At 38.6% G+C, this 18,480-nt stretch overlaps 1 protein-coding gene across 1 annotated transcript in view; it reads right to left on the reverse strand.

The window, feature by feature from the left end:
• Positions 1–5,577: 5,577 nt before the first annotated feature.
• LOC126235161 (G-protein coupled receptor GRL101-like) overlaps positions 5,578–18,480 on the reverse strand; it is a 364,334-nt gene continuing 351,431 nt past the window's right edge. Inside the window, exons 26-27 of the mRNA XM_049943894.1 lie at positions 13,367–13,523; positions 5,578–6,126 (exon numbers count right to left, since the gene is read on the reverse strand). Coding sequence (XP_049799851.1) covers positions 5,952–6,126; positions 13,367–13,523 — 332 coding nt within the window. The 3' untranslated portion in view covers positions 5,578–5,951. The remainder of the gene's footprint in view (positions 6,127–13,366; positions 13,524–18,480) is intronic.

Below are 18,480 nucleotides of genomic sequence, written 5' to 3' on the forward strand. Positions count from 1 at the left end.
AAGAGGGGCAGCAGCCTTTTCAGTAGTTGCAGGGGCAACAGTGTGGATGATTGACTGACCTGGCCTTGCAACATTAACCAAAACGGCCTTGCTGTGCTGGTACTGCAAACGGCTGAAAGCAAGGGGAAACTACGGCCGTAATTTTTCCCGAGGGCATGCAGCTTTACTGTATGGATAAATGATGATGGTGTCCTCTTGGGTAAAGTATTCCGGAGGTAAAATAGTCCCCCATTCGGATCTCCGGGCAGGGACTACTCATGAGGACGTCGTTATCAGGAAAAAGAAAACTGGCGTTCTACGAACCGGAGCGTGGAATGTCAGATCCCTTAACTGGGCAGGTAGATTAGAAAATTTAAAAAGGGAAATGGATAGGTTAAAGTTAGATATAGTGGGAATTAGTGAAGTTTGGTGGCAGGAGGAACAAGACTTCTGGTCAGGTGAATACAGGGTTATAAACACAAAATCAAATAGGGGTAATGCAGGAGTAGGTTTAATAATGAATAAAAATATAGGAGTGCAGGTAAGCTACTACAAACAGGATAGTGAACACATTATTGTGGCCAAGAAAGACACGAAGCCCATGCCTACTACAGTAGTACAAGTTTATATGCCAACTAGCTCTGCAGATGATGAAGAAATTGAAGAAATGTATGATGAGATAAAAGAAATTATTCAGGTAGTGAAGGGAGACGAAAATTTAATAGTCATGGGTGACTGGAATGCAAGAGTAGGAACAGGGAGAGAAGGAAACATAGTAGGTGAATATGGATGGGGGCTAATAAATGAAAGAGGAAGCCGCCTGGTAGAGTTTTGCACAGAGCATAACTTAATCATAGCTAACACTTGGTTCAAGAATCATGAAAGGAGGTTGTATGCATGGAAGAATCCTGGAGATCCTAGAAGATATCAGATAGATTATATAATGGTAAGACAGAGATTTAGTAACCAGGTTTTAAATTGTAAGACATTTCCAGGGGCAGATGTGGACTCTGGCCACAATCTATTGGTTAAGAACTGTAGATTAAAACTGAATAAACTGCAAAAAGGTGGGTATTTAAGAAGATGGGACCTGGATAAACTGAAAGAACCAGAGGTTGTACAGAGTTTCAGGGAGAGCATTAGGGAACAATGGACAGGAATGGGGGAAAGAAGTACAGTAGAAGACGAATGGGTAGCTCTGAGGGATGAAGTAGTGAAGGCAGCAGTGGATCAAGTAGGTAAAAAGAGGAGGGCTAGTAGAACTCCTTGGGTAACAGAAGAAATATTGAACTTAATTGATGAAAGGAGAAAATATAAAAATGCAGTAAATGAAGCAGGCAAAACGGAATGCAGACGTCTCAAAAATGAGATTGACAGGAAGTGCAAAATGGCTAAGCAGGGATGGCTAGAGGACAAATGTAAGGATGTAGAGGCTTATCTCACTAGGGGTAAGATAGATACAGCCTACAGGAAAATTAAAGAGACCTTTGGAGAAAAGAGAGCCACTTGCATGAATATCAAGAGCTTAGATGGAAACCCAGTTATAACCAAAGAAGGGAAAGCAGAAAGGTGGAAGGAGTATATAGAGGGTCTATACAAGGGCGATGTACTTGAGGACAATATTATGGAAATGGAAGAGGATGTAGATGAAGATGAAATGGGAGATATGATACTGCGTGAAGAGTTTGACAGAGCACTGAAAGACCTGAGTTGAAACAAGGCCCCGGGAGTAGACAACATTCCATTAGAACTACTGATGGCCTTGGGAGAGCCAGTCCTGACAAAACTCTACCATCTGGTGAGCAAGATGTATGAGACAGGTGAAATACCCTCAGACTTCAAGAAGAATATAATAATTCCAATCCCAAAGAAAGCAGGTGTAGACAGATGTGAAAATTACCGAACAATCAGTTTAATAAGTCACAGCTGCAAAATACTAACGTGAATTCTTTACAGACGAATGGAAAAACTGGTATAAGCCGACCTCGGGGAAGATCATTTTGGATTCCGTAGAAATATTGGAACACATGAGGCAATACTGACCTTACGACTTATCTTAGAAGAAAGAAATTTGGAGTAGGTATTAACATCCATGGAGAAGAAATAAAAACTGCTGTGTATGTGCAGATGGATATGTGTGTGTGTGTGTGTGTGCGAGTGTATACCTGTCCTTTTTTCCCCCTAAGGTAAGTCTTCCCGCTCCCGGGATTGGAATGACTCCTTACCCTCTCCCTTAAAACCCACATCCTTTCGTCTTTCCCTCTCCTTCCCTCTGCCTGATGAAGCAACCATTGGTTGCAAAAGCTTGAATTTTGTGTGTATGTTTGTGTTTGTTTGTGTATCTATCAACCTGCCAGCGCTTTCGTTTGGTAAGTCACATCATCTTTGTATTTAGATATAATCATAGGATATGATATTCAACTTGCTCCATGAATCTAGAATCAGTCCCACTTTTTCTCCTGTTATTCTCCTAGCATTACCGGCTTGACTGTAGTACTACTTTCCTGTAATAACACCTTTCTTAACAACTGTATGCTCCATTATCTCATCACAGCATGAGAAACCATCAACAAAGAAGTAGTCAGAAAAGAAGATTCACATACAACTTGTAAAAAAGCCACGCAGAAATCTTTTACCCAAAGCAAGAGATGAATTTTAAAACAGAACAATTAATATATGGTACAAGTCAAACTTTGATCCTGAACTTTTACAGGACAAAGAATGTTAAGTTAGCATTTACTATTACTATTACTCTGAAATGTCATTTCATAAGTCACTTTCATGCTACAGGAAGAAAGTACCATATGTCATTAATGCATATTCTGAGATTAAGGTAATGGTAATTGGCCTTACAAGATTTTAAATGAACATATGTATTTTTATTTTTTACTGTCCTTGTATTTTAAACAATTTACAAAATCTTATATAATGAGATATAAATAATAAATATCAAATACCATAATTTGTGCAAGGGTACATAATCATTTAAAAATTTCTTGGATATGTGACAGTTCTCAAGAGATCAGACTTTTTACATTTAACAATGCAATTTATATGTTTGCTTACAACTGTGCACAGCACCGAAAATGAGGTGAATCCGATCATGTTGTGTCAATCTGATCATTTATCAGTTTCTCCACATTTGGATAACTGAACATAGCATTTTAACAATTACATTGCAGCTGACAATTCTCATGAATTCTTGACTAATCTATCAACAAGAATGGTGTATGTTGGAGTGCACGCAACCAGCAAATCGCATTGTCAGTAGGTGTCTGATTCTTGCACTACACTTGTGTAGTCAACACAACAGTGTGAAAACCTCTGCTGGTGTCTGTTACTTCCAAAGTGTAATTGGTAAGTTGCAATGCTATTCCTTGCATGTGGACAGTTTAAGTGATACCATTTTTTTTTTTTTTTTTTTTTTTTTTTGCTAATACTGCTTAGTCACTATGCAGGCCTGATTACAAAATTAGCATTTTTGTAGGGTGAATCCAATTATGTGAGTATACCAAAAGGTTCTAGTACTAACATGAAAATCTAACAACAAATCATTTTAATGCAGTGAAAGCTGTCAAATCAAGAAAATTAAGCATCGGAAAATCCTCAGAGCAATACACAGTTCCGTACACCACATTAAATGACAAACTCCAGGAAAGGTACAAATACAAAATAGGTGGCCAACCAGTGTTAACCAATAGTGAGGAAGAAAGCCTGGTTGAAAGTTTATTGTGTTGTCCAAAACAGGGGCTTCCTGTGAGGAATAATGATGTTAGGGACAGTGTGCAGGCATATCTCAATTGAGCAGGGAGGACTGAAAAAAGATTTCATGACAATTGACCTGGGCACGAGTGGGTAAAATCTTTTCTGAAAAGAAATAAAGAACTAACAGTTAGAGTAAGTGAGAATGTGAAGAAGGCAAAGACAGCAGTTAGCTGAGAAATAATGACTGATTATTTTAAAAACCTTGAAGTGACCTTGAGTGCTGTCCCCACCCCCCCACCCCCCCAACATTATAAACTATGATGAGACACACTTTTGTGATAATCCAGGACAAGTGAAAGTAATAGTGAAGTGAGGCACAAGAGATCCTGAAAGGATAGTGGATAGTGCTAGCAGCAGCTGCCAGTGGCTCAGTCCTCCCACCATACACAGATTATAGGGCAAAACACCTCTACAACACTTGGACTGAAGGATGAATAACTAGTGCAGGTTATAATAGGAATCAAAGTGGTTGGTTTGACCTAAAAGTATTTGAATCATAGTTTGTTGAAATTGTCTGGTCTTATACCCAGCAATTAGAGGGACCTAAAGTGATTATAGGTGACAATCTCTTGAGTCATCTGTCATATAACGTGATTAAATTGTGCCAGGAACAGGACATTAAATTTGCGCTTCTACCACCTAATTCTACTCATTTGTGTCAGCCACTTGATGTGTCTTTTTTTTTAGACCTTTAAAATTTTCTTGGAGGAATGTGCCAAATGATTGGAAAAGGAAGAATAGAGGAGCAGTGCCAAAATGTGAATTTCCAAGGTTGTTGAAAAAAACCTTTCAAAATATCGCCATCACATCCAAAACAAATGTAATATCTGGATTCATAAAAGCAGGAATTTTTTTTCTGCCCTGGTAAAGTCCTTTCATGGATTCCAGAAGCAACCAATGACAATGCACATGGCACCAGCTCATCAGAAATTTCTTGGGCAGCAGTCTTCAAAATGCAAATGAAACAGGTTCGCTCTGATGAAACAAAAGTGCTTAGCATTAACTCCAGGAAAAGGAACTGTTATCAGCGGCTTTAACGAAAATGATAGTGGCGGGGCTGCAAGCAGGGAGTCCCTATCTGGAACATCCAATAGTGATCTAGAGCAGCACGAGTCAAATGAAAATGAAGAAACAGACAAGAGAAGGATAAAGATTGGCATGAATTTAAAGAAAATGATTTCACAATAGTAAAATTTCGTACAAAAAAAGGTTCAGGTTTTTTATTGGTAAAACTGAAAGCATCTCTAGTGGCACCTATGAAATGACATTTTTGAGAAAGAAAGTTCTTGATGGTAATGTTTATTTTGTTTTTCCAGATACAGACAATGCAACTGAAGTAGAAAGAGCCCAAAATATTGAAAAAAGTTGTTCCAGAACAAGGTGAGCTAACTTTATTTTTGAAGGGACAGCTGATTATGACATTGAGTAAATACTTTTCACATTGATTATGATATACAGTAACTAAAAATTAATATTTGTATGTCTAATTTCGGGAATACAAGTGTTATTATAGCAAAAATTTAATGTGCTTCTAAAAATTTGTTTAGTCTAGAAATTGTAAAATTTTGCTGCAAATACAGCATGATATATTTTTTAAAAATCAAAGTAGTGATCGGATTCACTCCACCAGAAGTCTGATCCTGTTCTTGCATACAAAATACAATGGGGATCAGTTTCACCACAACTGAGGAGGTGAAACTGATCAACAATTAACTTAAAATAATAACTGTAATTATGAACTAAAAATAATAAAATAAATGAATATATAATTATCAAGATTGCAAAATTAACATACAGAATTTTTTAAAAAACTGCCGTTTTTGATCGGATTCACCTCATTTTATGGTAGTTAATGCGAAAACTTTACTTCTATATAGTTTACCAGTGTCATTTCTCATGTTCTCTTACACATGGGGGCACACTACTGTGCCCTTTGTATTTCACAAAAGTAGTATTTTTAACCACAAAAGTTTCAGCAGACACTACAATTTTTTTAATTTTCACTCACTGTCAGATGTGTACAATTAATTGTTGTGCCTATAGTTTCATCTTCAGAAGATATAAATTAATCATCCATTGATGAAATTTTCTCAGATTATCAGCAGAGTTGTGTTGTTGCAACCCAAGAAAATTTCATCAAAGAAATTTGCCAAGAAATCCTACTTTCTCATGATTAGTAGCCATCACAAATCTGCTAGGCCATGCAGTCATTTATCCACAGGCATTTGTTGCAATGGTAGAAGTTCAACGTGAACATGGACATCAGGGTAAGTACATCTCTCACTGAAGTGTGATTTGGACATCACCAACTCAGCTGATGGGGAGGAATGACAGATTGCTTCTGTGTGACAGTTCATAGAAGTGAGGTGTAGATGCTGTTGGCTGCATACAGGAAACAGAAAAATATTAATATGACTAGCTGACAATTTAATAATTTTATTCTTTTTGTAATAGTTTGAACTTTTAAGGTGATATCAGGAAAACAAAGAAGAGATACATTATTTCCATAATTTTAGGTAAAAAAATGTATGCAATACAAAGATGAGCTAAACATTACACATATATTTCTTAAAAAGTATGCATGTTTTACATTTTTCCTACTGAAAAGTATTTATATAGTATTTACATAGTAAATTACTCTGGCATTTATACAATCCAATTAAATGAAATCAGTAGTGACTGGAAGAGGATGTGAAGACAATTTTGTGTTTTGAACTGCAAATTTAAGACAAGTATATTGTTGTTGTTGTGGTGGTCTTCAGTCCAGAGACTGGTTTGATACAGCTCTCCATGCTCCTCTATCCTCTGCAAGCTTCTTCATCTCCCAGTACCTACTGCAACCTACATCCTTCTGAATCTGTTTAGTGTATTCATCTCTTGGTCTCCCTCTATGTTTTTTACCCTCCACGCTGCCCTCCAATACTAAATTGGTGATCCCTTGATGCCTCAGAATATGCCCTACCAACTGATCCCTTCTTCTAGTCAAGTTGTGCTGCAAATTTCTCTTCTGTCCAATTCTATTCAATACCTCCTCATAGTTACGTGATCTACCCATCTAATCTTCAGCATTCTTCTGTAGCACCACATTTTGAAAGCTTCTATTCTCTTCTTGCCTAAACTATTTATCATCCACGTTTCACTTTCATACATGGCTACACTCCTTACAAATACTTTCAGAAACGACTTCCTGACACTTAAATCTATACTCGATTTTAACAAATTTCTCTTCCTCAGAAACTCTTGCCATTGCCACTCTACATTTTATATCCTCTCTACTTTGACCATCATCAGTTATTTTCCTCCCCAAAATGCAAAACTCTTTTACTACTTTAAGTGTCTCATTTCCTAATCTAATTCCCGCAGCATCACCCAATTTAATTCGACTACATTCCATTATCCTCGTTTTCTTTTGTTGATGTTCGTCTTATATCCTCCTTTCAAGACACTGTCCATTCTGTTCAGCTGCTCTTCCAGGACCTTTGCTGTCTCTGACAGAAATACAATGTCATTGGCGAACCTCAAAGTTTTTATTTCTTCTACATGGATTTTAATTCCTACTCTGAATTTTTCTTTTGTTTCCTTTACTGCTTGCTCAATATACAGATTGAGTAACAAATTGTAAATAGCCTTTTGCTCCCTGTATTTTACCCCTGCCACCTTCAGAATTTGAAAGAGAGTATTCCAGTCAACATTGTCAAAAGCTTTCTCTAAGTCTACAAATGCTAGAAATGTAGGTTTGCCTTTCCTTAATCTATTTTCTAAGATAAGTCATAGGGTCAGTGTTGCCTCACATGTTCCAACATTTCTCCGGAATCCAAACTGATCTTCCCCAAGGTCGGCTTCTACCACTTTTTCCGTTCGTCTGTAAAGAATTCGTGATAGTATTTTGCAGCTGTGGCTTATTAAACTGATAGTTCAGTAATTTTCACATCTGTCAACATATGCTTTCTTTGGGATTGGAATTATTATATTTTTCTTGAAGTCTGAGGGTATTTTGCCTGTCTCATACATCTTGTTCACTAGATGGTAGAGTTTTGTTAGGCCTGTCTCTCCCAAGGCTGTCAGTAGTTCTAATGGAATGTTGTCTACTCCCAGGGCCTTGTTTCAACTTAGGTCTTTCAGTGCTCTGTCAAACTCTTCACGTAGTATCATATCTCCTATTTCATCTTCATCTACATTTTCTTCAATTTCGATAATATTGTCCTCAAGAACATCGCACTTGTATAGACCCTCTATATACTCCTTCCACCTTTCTGCTTTCCCTTCTTTGGTTATAACTGGGTTCCCATGTAAGCTCTTGATATTCATGCAAGTGGTTCTCTTTTTTCCAAAGGTCTCTTTAATTTTCCTGTAGGCAGTATCTATCTTACTCCTAGTGATATGCGCCCCTAACTTACATTTGTCCTCTAGTCATCCCTGTTTAGCCATTTTGCAATTCCTGTCGATCTCATTTTTGAGACATTTGTATTCCTTTTTGCCTGCATCATTTACTGCATTTTTATATTTTCTTCTTTCATCAGTTCAATATCTCTTCTGTTACCCAAGGATTTCTATTAGCCCTCGTCCTTTTACCTACTTGATCCTCGGCAACCTTGACTATTTCATCTCTCAAAGCTACCCATTCTTCTTCTACAGTATTTCTTTCCCCCATTCTTGTCAGTCATTCCCTAATGCTCTCCCTGAAGCTCTCTAGAACCTGGTTCTTTCAGTTTATCCAGGTCCCATCTCCTCAAATTCCCACCTTTTTGCAGTTCCTTCAGTTTTAATCTACAGTTCATAACCAATTGATTGTGGTCAGAGTCCACATCTGCCCCTGGAAATGTCTTACAATTTAAAACCTGGTTCCTAAATCTCTGTCTTACCATTATATAATCTATCTGAGACCTTCCAGTATCTCCAGGCTTCTTCCATGTATACAACCTTCTTTTATGATTCTTGAACCAAGTGTTAGCTACGATTAAGTCATGCTCTGTGCAAAATTCTACCAGGCAGATTCCTCTTTCATTCCTTACTCCCATTCCACATTCACCTACTACATTTCCTTCTCTTCCTTTTCCTACTATCGAGTTCCAGTCACCCATGACTATTAAATTTTCATCTCCCTTCACTATCTGAATAATTTCTTTTATCTCATCATACATGTGTTCACTATGCTGTTTGTAGTAGCTTACCCGCATTCCTATTTTCCTATTAATTATTAAACCTACTTGTGCATTACCCCTGTTTGGTTTTGTATTTATAACCCTGTATTCACCTGACCAGAAGTCTTGTTCCTCCTGCCACCAAACTTCACTAATTCCCACTATATCTAACTTTAACCTATCCATTTCCCTTTTTAAATTTTCTAACCTACCTGCCAGAGTAAGGGATCAGACATTCCATGCCCCGATCAGTAGAATGCCAGTTTTGTTTCTCCTGATAGCAACATCCTCCTGAGTAGTCCCCACCCGGAGGTAAATACAGGGTTGTAAATGCAAAATCAAATAGGGGTAATGCAGGCATACGTTAAATAATGAATTTAAAAAAAAAATGAATATTATGAAAATATAGTAGCTACTCACCATAAAGTGGAGGCACTGAATAGCAGGTAGGTACAAGAAAAAGACTGTCAGAAAGTGAGCTTTAGGCTAACAAGTCCATTATCAAAAATAGGCAAAACACACACACACACACACACACAAATGCAACTCCCACTGACACATGAACACAGTCTCTGGCTGCTGAAGCCAGACTGTGAGCAGTAGCGCATGATGGTGGGGCAACTGGGTGGTGGATGTAAGGAGGAGGCTGGGATGGGGAGGGGGAGAGTTAGCAGAGTAGGAGTGGGGGTGGTGTAGTTCTGCTTGTGGGAGCATACAGGGAGGAGGTGGAGAGAGGGTAGTGCAGCTAGGTGCAGTTGGGAGATTAGACAGAGGGCAATGGGGAGGGGTAACAGAAAAGGAGAAAAGTGAAAAGACAGGGTGTGTTGGTGGAATAGAGGGCTGTGTTGTCCTGGAATGGCAACAGGGAAGGAGCAAGATGGGTAAAGACAATGACTAACAAAGGCTGAGGCTAGGACAGTTACAGGAATTTAGGATATACTGCAGGGAGGGTTCTCATGTGTGCAGTTCAGAAAAACTGTTTTTTGTGGGAACAATCCAGATGGCACAGGTTTTGAAGTAGTTGCTGAAATGAAGAATGTTGTGTTGGGCAGCATGCTCAGCAACAAGTCAGTCCAGCTGTTTCTTGGCCACAGTTTGTCGGTGGCCATTCATGCGGACAGACAGCTTGTTGTTTGTCATGCCCATGTAGAATGCGGCAAAGTGGTTGCAGCTTAGCTGGTACATAACTTGACTGGTTCCACAGGTAGCTCTGCCTTTAATGGGATAGGTGTTTCTCCAGTTCACTCAAATGAGCATGGAAAATCTATGGTATGAGCTTTACCACCTCTTAAATACCTAAAATTGGAAAACTCTATCCCACAGTCCAATAAGCTACCAAAGAAACTTTCTGGTTTGCAGTATTAATAGACTTCACTCTTACCACATAGTTACTTGTTTCAAAGTTGCACAATGTTATTTTCAAATGGTGTTTATCAAAAAGTTATCATATAACTATGAGGACCATGTCTCTTTTTCATCATACTCATCAACTCTCTGTACACAACAATTCGAACATTTTACCAGTCACTCAGTTCCTCAATGATAGAAATCCTCTCCTTGGTCATGGAGTATTTTGAGAACCACTGTGTGAACATTGGTGGAAAATCTCTTTTGTGCCAGTTCTTCTTTTATCTTGCTGAAAAGAAGCAAATTGCATGGTGCAAGATGTGGACTTCTCAGTCAGCATCACCTATGTTTGTGAGGTGTGCATCAAATTGTTGGGACCATTTCACTAAAGCTGGATGTGACACTGCATTTGGTTCACATATCTTGAGAATTTCATGGTGAATCTATGTGCAATTTAGATTTTTATATACTTCAATTTTGAAGAATGGTTCTCCTCAAGAGTGCTTTAAATTAATTAGTGATGTGACACTATGGTTGAGTTTAGATTCCTATTTGAAAAGTAAGGGGTTCAAATTGTTATCTGACTATTATGTTAAGTTCTATATGGTTTCCCCAGACTGTATTTGAGAAATGCTGGGCAATCTTCTCACCAGTGCCACAGTTCCCTTCCCTAAACCCTGTCTCGGAGCAAATTAGCTGTTTCTGTGACAGTGTCAAGATAATCAAAACAACAAAGAAAAACTATGCAGTAATCAAACAATGTTATAGTGTGTTATCCAATTAAAGTTATAGAAGTTTTAAAATTTGATAATCTTTTGATGAGTTCAAAGAGAAAATGGGTTTCACAAGGAAAGGAATTTACAAAGATTAGTCAGAATAACTTGTTAATGTCCAAAATCTAGGGAGGCAGCTTGCACTGCCATGTCTCCTTAACTCGGTACTGTAATACACTTTTCATTGTACTCTCATAAATTCTAGTTCTTTGCATTTTTCCCTCATAAGATGAAGGGTTATCAGATCCCAAAAGGGCAATGAGTAATATAACTGTTGTACGCTTTCATCAGATTGCTGCCACCAGATAAGCTGATGCGTTGTATACCTTTTCTTTTGTAATAATTTCAGTAGATACTCTAATAAAAAAATATGTAGTTAACATCATCAGTGCCTTTGCTGAAATTCTACATAATTAATTTTCCACACAACCTTCATCTCACTGAACTTGCTGTACTGAGCCAATTTTACAAATACTCTGACAACCTGCAGTGTGGTGTACCCATAGTATATGATTTATATTTATTGATTTATTTTAAATATTGAAGAAATTCTCTCACCCACCTGTTAAATTTGCACAGAATAATTCAAAATCTGTTACCAACTGACACATCACTATCTGTGCTTATGAGCCTGTTACAGGAGGAGATGTACCTGGCTTCATGTCATCTCACGGATTTACTGCCCAAAGGAATATATTGATGTCAGTCCACAGTGAAATGGACATTGATGGATCTCTGGGGTCAGACAATGGCATACATGTATTTGTGCTTGAACAAGGTTCAACATCCAAGATAATGGTCACAGCTATCACTACAATGGACCTGATAAGTAACTCTTTGACAAAACATCATTTGCTGTGTTATACATTTTATAATCCTCTGTAAGTTAAATTTTCTTCATCGTCTCACTTGTATGGAAAGCAGATGGTAGAATTTGATTCATTGGAAGGATACTCAGAAAATACAATCAGACTACAAAGGAGACTGCAACCTGAGCAACAATGCTGCTTAACAAGGTGTACCTTTACCAAACAGGACTACCAGACCATGTGACCGAGTGAGGTGGCGCAGTGGTTAGCACACTGGACTCGCATTCGGGAGGATGACAGTTCAATCCCGTCTCCGGCCATCCTGATTTAGGTTTTCCGTGATTTCCCTAAATCGTTTCAGGCAAATGCCGGGATGGTTCCTTTGAAAGGGCACGGCTGATTTCCTTCCCAATCCTTCCCTAACCCGAGCTAGCGCTCCGTCTCTAATAACCTCGTTGTCGATGCGACGTTAAACACTAACCACCACCACCACCACCACCACCACCACCACCACCACCACCAGAGCATGTGGAATGTATACAGTTAATGGCAGCAAAAATGGCCTGAGATTTTTTTGACACATGGGACAAGAATATGGAGCTGCTGAAAAATCTGAACTGGCAGACATTTAAAGACACACATCAACTACCCCACCAAAGCCTACTTAAGAAGTTTCAAGAACAATCATTAACTGAGGAAAATGCCACAATACTCTGTGTATTGATACTGTAAGGCCCACCAAGACAATATTTCGATAAATACAGCATGAATGGAAACTTAAGCTATAATTCTTCCTGTGTGCCATTAGCAAATCTAATGGGAAGAGCCCTAGTAAGTTTAACATTTGGACATATCTTTTAGGTGTAGATCTCATGCCTTACACACATGCATCACTGTAGTAACACTATGCCACAAATGGGTAGTATTTCAAATAAATCATTTCAATGAAGGCTGTTTATTCCCCTTAACATTTGAAACTAAGCCATAAGATAGCCTATGGCACTGACATGGAAACATGATCTTCCATGTCACACATGCAGTCTTTTGACAATTCTAATCTTTTACATTTAATATGGTGTTTATGATCACAATATGTTGCAATTTTCTAAAAAAAAATGATGCATTACCATAAAAAAATCCATGCTGCTAAAAACATTTGTGTCGCAGTCTCTGGCTCTACTACAAAACTTACCATATGGCCAACAGTCCAAACCACAACAACTGTCATCAAACCATTAATGTGGACAGGTCTACACTCACTGTAAATGATGCCTCTAATCATATACTGACTGCACAATGAACACCAAATCAGTGTTTTGCTCTCTTACTTTTCTTCAATAATTTTTCCATTTGAGCTTCCATAATTCATCCGTATTTCTTATGACATTTTAAATTTTAATGAGATTATCATTTTTAGCAGAATATGCTACTACTTCATAAGTAAGAGAACTGTCATTCTAAATTGGTGATAATTAAACAGTACAGCTGTGGAGCAATGTTAATCTATTAGCTTTAAAAGTGCTAACAAAGTGTTCTCTATACTACAAATTACCATTCACTGGCAGAAAAGAAATGGTCTCCGTCCTCTTCACTGGTATCGTTACAATTTTCTTGTTGTTTCTTTTTGTATTTGTCATTTCCAATTGAATGACGAGCATCAATCATAAATGGATGGCCATGGAGATTATAATCATGTTGATGTTCAGAGGCTGTAATGAAAGATTTTCATTATACAATATGTTAAGAATAGTTACAGTAAGACGTCTATCTGAATGAGACCACAACAGATTATAAAAGAAATTATAAGAGTAACAGTCTTAATTGATGGTGTACAGGAACCAGTCTGTATGTGGGAACAAATTCCCAGTGTTTCATCAGTATTCAGCTTGTAACAATGGGTACTATACCAAAGAACTAGAGAGTTTCATTTAATTTTATTACTAATAGTTTAAATATTCCATGAGTGTCAAAGAATCATACACTGTAGTATATCAATGAAAATAATAAATTTTTGAAAATATAATATAATCTGACAGATAAAAAAAATCTAGTCACCAAGTGGCAGTCGGAGGAATATCATATTAAGGTTAAAGAAATGTGTAGGTTTTGGAGCGATTGGTTCCTTCTTCTAGGAGAATGGTTAAGGGGAAAGAAAGAAGGATGAAGGAAAAGGACTGGCAAGGTTTAAGAAATGGGGAGATATCAGAAAAGTCACCCAGAACCCCAAGTCAGGGGACACTTAACTGGACAGGATGACAAGGAAACACCGATTGTTGGGGACACTCCAAATGAGATTTGAAAACCTGAGAGCTTGAAGGTGGAAGGTAGAATAATAGACAGGACAGATATTACTTACAAAAAGTTAATAAGAGCAGAAATCTTAGTGTATTATATGCAGCAGATGTAGGGGGGGGGGGGGGGGAGGATATAGACAGGCCAGAAAATGAAAGATATAGGAAACTAAAAGGGAATAGTTACTGAGAAGAAACACTGAGACCAAGAAAATTAGAGAAAATAATTAACATTAATTAATGCCAAATGGTTGGTGAGAACCAAGGACATGTTGAAACACTGGTTCTCACTTGTGGAGGTCTGAGAAGGTGGTTTCTAGGAAAAGAAACAAGCTGGCGTGTGTGGTGAAACAGGCACTGAGCTCATGATTGTCATGTTGTAGGGCATGCTCTGCAATAGTATTGTGTACTGCCCGAATACGCCCCTTGTCTGTGCCTATTCATCCTGACTGGTAATTTGGTTGTAGTCATATCAATGTAGAAAGTTGAACAGGATGTAGATAACTGCTGGTACAAGATATGTGTAATTTCACATGCGGCTCTCCCTTTGAGGGTATATGTTTTGCCAGTTATTGGGCTGGTACAGGCAGTGGTAATAAGGTGCGTAGGGCAAATCTTAAAGTGGGTATGTTCAAAGAGGTAGGAGGCAAAGGGTAGGAAACTGGGTGCAGAAGGGGCACAGGGTCTGACCAGGATACTGCTGAGGTTGGGGGAGGGGGCCGGGTGACTAAAAGCTATTCTAGGTTCAGTGGACAAAATGTAAGACAGAATGGACCTCCTTCCAGGACATGTTTTTAGGAAGCCAGAGCCTTGTCAAAGCAGCTGATTAATACATGGAAGACCAGGATAATACTGAGTAACAAGAGATGTACCCTCAAGTTGTTTTTTGGAGGGATCAGGATTGGATGTGATGGTCAGGGAAATCTGCTTTTGAGCTATGATGGTGAGGTAATTACATCCAGTGAAAGCTGAGGTGAGAATGGTGGTTTATTGCTGTAAAGAAGTCACATTTGTCTCAACTGCCAAGGCTGTACAGGAGGAATTCTTTGACATGGGAAGGTTGGCAATTGTCAAAATGTAAATACCACTGTTTGTTAGCAAGTTTAATGTGAGTGGAAGTATGTAACTGATCCTCAGGGAGGATGATGTCAATGTCGAGGATAGTGGCATGGGAAATTTAACTGTGAGAATGTATTAAAAGGTCCCAAGCAATTTTTAAAAGATCTCCTTCACAATGACTGCATATAGGAAAGGTGTCATCAGTGTCTCTAAACCAAACCCAGGCCTGAAGGCTTACAAATAGACATCTTGGTTCCCATTGCCATGCCCCTGATCTGTCTGTATGTCTGCCACTCAGAAGTAAAGTAGTTGTTGGTAAGTATAAAGTTAATTAAAGTGAACAGGAAGGACATCATATGTTTTTAATAAGGTAGGCACTGGTTGAGGTTAAGTTCTGTAGCAGACAGACTATGTACTTGGGGGATTTGGTACAGAGAGAGATGGCATCAATGGTGATAGGCTAGGTGTTTATTGGGATTGGAACAGGCACAGATTTCAATGATCTAGGAAATAGTTGGTGTCTTTAATAAGGGAGAGGAGTCTTTGTACTGTAGGTTTCAGGTGTTGATCATTTAAGGCAGAAATACATTTGGTGGGTGCTTTGAAGTCAGCAACTATGGGATGGCCAGTGTGATTGGGATCGTGAATCTTAGGAAGAAGATAGAAGGGGGGCACATCGTTTGGGTGGGATCATAAGTTCTGTGGATTGAGGTGTGTGTCCTTGTGAGGGGCCAGAGGCTTTAAGGAAGGACTGTAGGTCAGTTCATATCACATTAATGGGATCTTGATGGCAGATACTGTACGTAGAGGTGTCAGACAGCTGGCAGAGACCCTCATTTACATACTCCTGTCCCTCAAATACCACAGCAGTAGGTCCCTTGTTTGCTGGGAGGATAATGATGCAGTCATCAATTTTTAGGGAACAAACAGCCTGGAGTTTTGCAGAGGACAGTTTAGGGTAATTTTGTAGGGACCTGAGAAAGGATTGTGAAGCAATGTTGAATTTTAGGAAGACTTGTGAGGAAGGATTTTGAGATGGTGGTGGTGGATCAAGATGGGATCATGGTCAGGATTGCTCAAGGCAGGGTTCAATGTCAGGTCTGCTGTTGCAAAGGTTTTGGAACTGAGTTGCAGAGTGATATTTCTAGCCAACATTACACGTGAAGGAAAGTAGTTCCTTCACCAAAGCAGCATAGTTAAATGCAGGTTTAGTGCTGCAAGAATAAACCTTTGATAATACAGATAATTCAGGAGGAAAGAGCATTAGATGAGAGGTTGAGAACACTGCACTATTGTGGATTGTTTTTGTGATCATGAGTTATCAGGCAGTGGTGACAGCTGGGGCATGTTACGAAGATTGGGCAAGCTCGGTTTGTGGAAGAGGAGTGGTGGTTGATAGTGTGACTGTTTAGGGAGCTGGGAGGGACAGGTAGGGAAACACAACTGTTGAGACAGTTTAGGACAATGAGAATAGCGTTTTGAGGTAAAGTCTGGTCTGTTGTTATGGTTTGCAATTAGCTTGGCAAATGATACCATCCAAGGACACATGGTGGACAGTTAGAGTCGAAATTGGCAGATGAAGCATGTAGATCACAGTTTATCTGAGTAAGTACAAGAGACTGCTGTATTTTAAACTGTAAACAGTGACTTCCAGTGCTAAGCTTTGGTAGGTAACTCTCAGGGATAAGCAAGTTTCAAGAAACAGAATGTGGGATCTCAGTTTTTATAGTGCATAAGCACAGAATGTGGGAGCTCACATATGCACACTATAAAGTGCAGAAGCATGTCTTTGGTTCTCGCCACACTCCTGGCCTTAATTTACATTAATTATCTTTTCTAATTTTCTTGGTCTCAGCATTTCTTCTTAGTAACTACTCCTTTCTTCATTTCCTTTTATTTTTCTATATCTATATCTTTTATTCTCTGACCTGTCTGTATTCCCCCCTCCAGCCCACATCTACCACATAGAACGCACTAAGCTTTCCGCTCTTGTTAACTCCTGTGCAATGTTTTGTCAGTAATCTCTGCCTTACTTACTATTCTATCTTCCACATTTAGGCTCTCAGGTTTTCAAATCTCATCTGGTGCACCCTGCAAAAATGAGTCTTTCCTTTCATACCACAGAGAGGAACTGGGTATAACTTTGTTTTGCTTGGTTACAAAATTACTAAAAATTCTTCTGAAATTTGTCACATAATAATTACAGGTAGAAAAAAAGGGTAGGTACACATGGGTTGCGAGAGAGATGAGGAAGGAGGGAGGAGGAGGGTGACTACATATGGGTGGTGAGGGAAAGGGAGTAGGAGGAGGAGGAGGAGGAGGAAGAGGAGGGGGAGGAGGGGAAGGGGAAGAGGAGGAGGATGAGGAGAAATTATGGTGTGCACTTAAGCAAAATGTCCAAGAAAATTGCTGCTACTTCATGATAACTCACGTCCCATTTCACAAATGTTGTAATGCAGAAGTTATGCCAACTCACTTGGGAGTCACTTAAGCACCTGCCCTACAGTATTGATTTCTCTCCATGCAATTATCAGACCGTCAGTCCTTTAAAAAAGCTTTTTGAAGGATTGACAGTTTCTGTTGGATGAGGATGTGCAGTGGGCAGTTACAGACTTCTTCACACAGTAGGACATGGTGTTTTACCTAATGAGTATCTTCAGCCTAGTCCACTGATGAGAAGATTGCCTCAATATTCATGGCAATTTTGCCTGATTGGCATACCAATTGTGGACTGTACAGGCTTTGAATGGAAACATTTTGATCATTTTACAGAACATAACAGGATTCCTATTGCTAGAAAAATATGTGCAAGAAACAAATAATTTTTGATCAATACTTTCTGTTTTATAAGTCTTTTTATTGTCTTATAGTAAGTTACCTCCAAATCATTGATGCCATTTGAGTCATTTAAAAAGATCAGTAATTGAGGTTAACCTGCACTGAATTGACTCCATGTGCTTTTATTATGCAAATCTTCAAGACTTTAATAATTACAATGACGGTGCTCACTCAAAGACTGAAACTGATTTGCTGTAATAAATGATTTTAAACTCTTACAACTGAAGCTGCCATTTTTCCTGTTTACAATATTATCGATAATTTCGCACTATGACTTTCAATCTTGACTGAGAGCTTTACTGTGCAAAATAATCAAAGGATGGCAATTAATAACTCCAGATGTCCTTGCTTGGCACTATTTGACAGGGTATCAATACTAAAGGTTCCAGAAAGTTGCTATCACTGACATACTTCTCACGAGAGATTTCACTACTGCATTGTTATTTAAAATTCATCATTTATTTTGCCATGTAACTAA

The sequence above is a fragment of the Schistocerca nitens genome, chromosome 2, assembly GCF_023898315.1.
Source record: "Schistocerca nitens isolate TAMUIC-IGC-003100 chromosome 2, iqSchNite1.1, whole genome shotgun sequence".
Lineage (NCBI taxonomy): Eukaryota > Metazoa > Arthropoda > Insecta > Orthoptera > Acrididae > Schistocerca > Schistocerca nitens.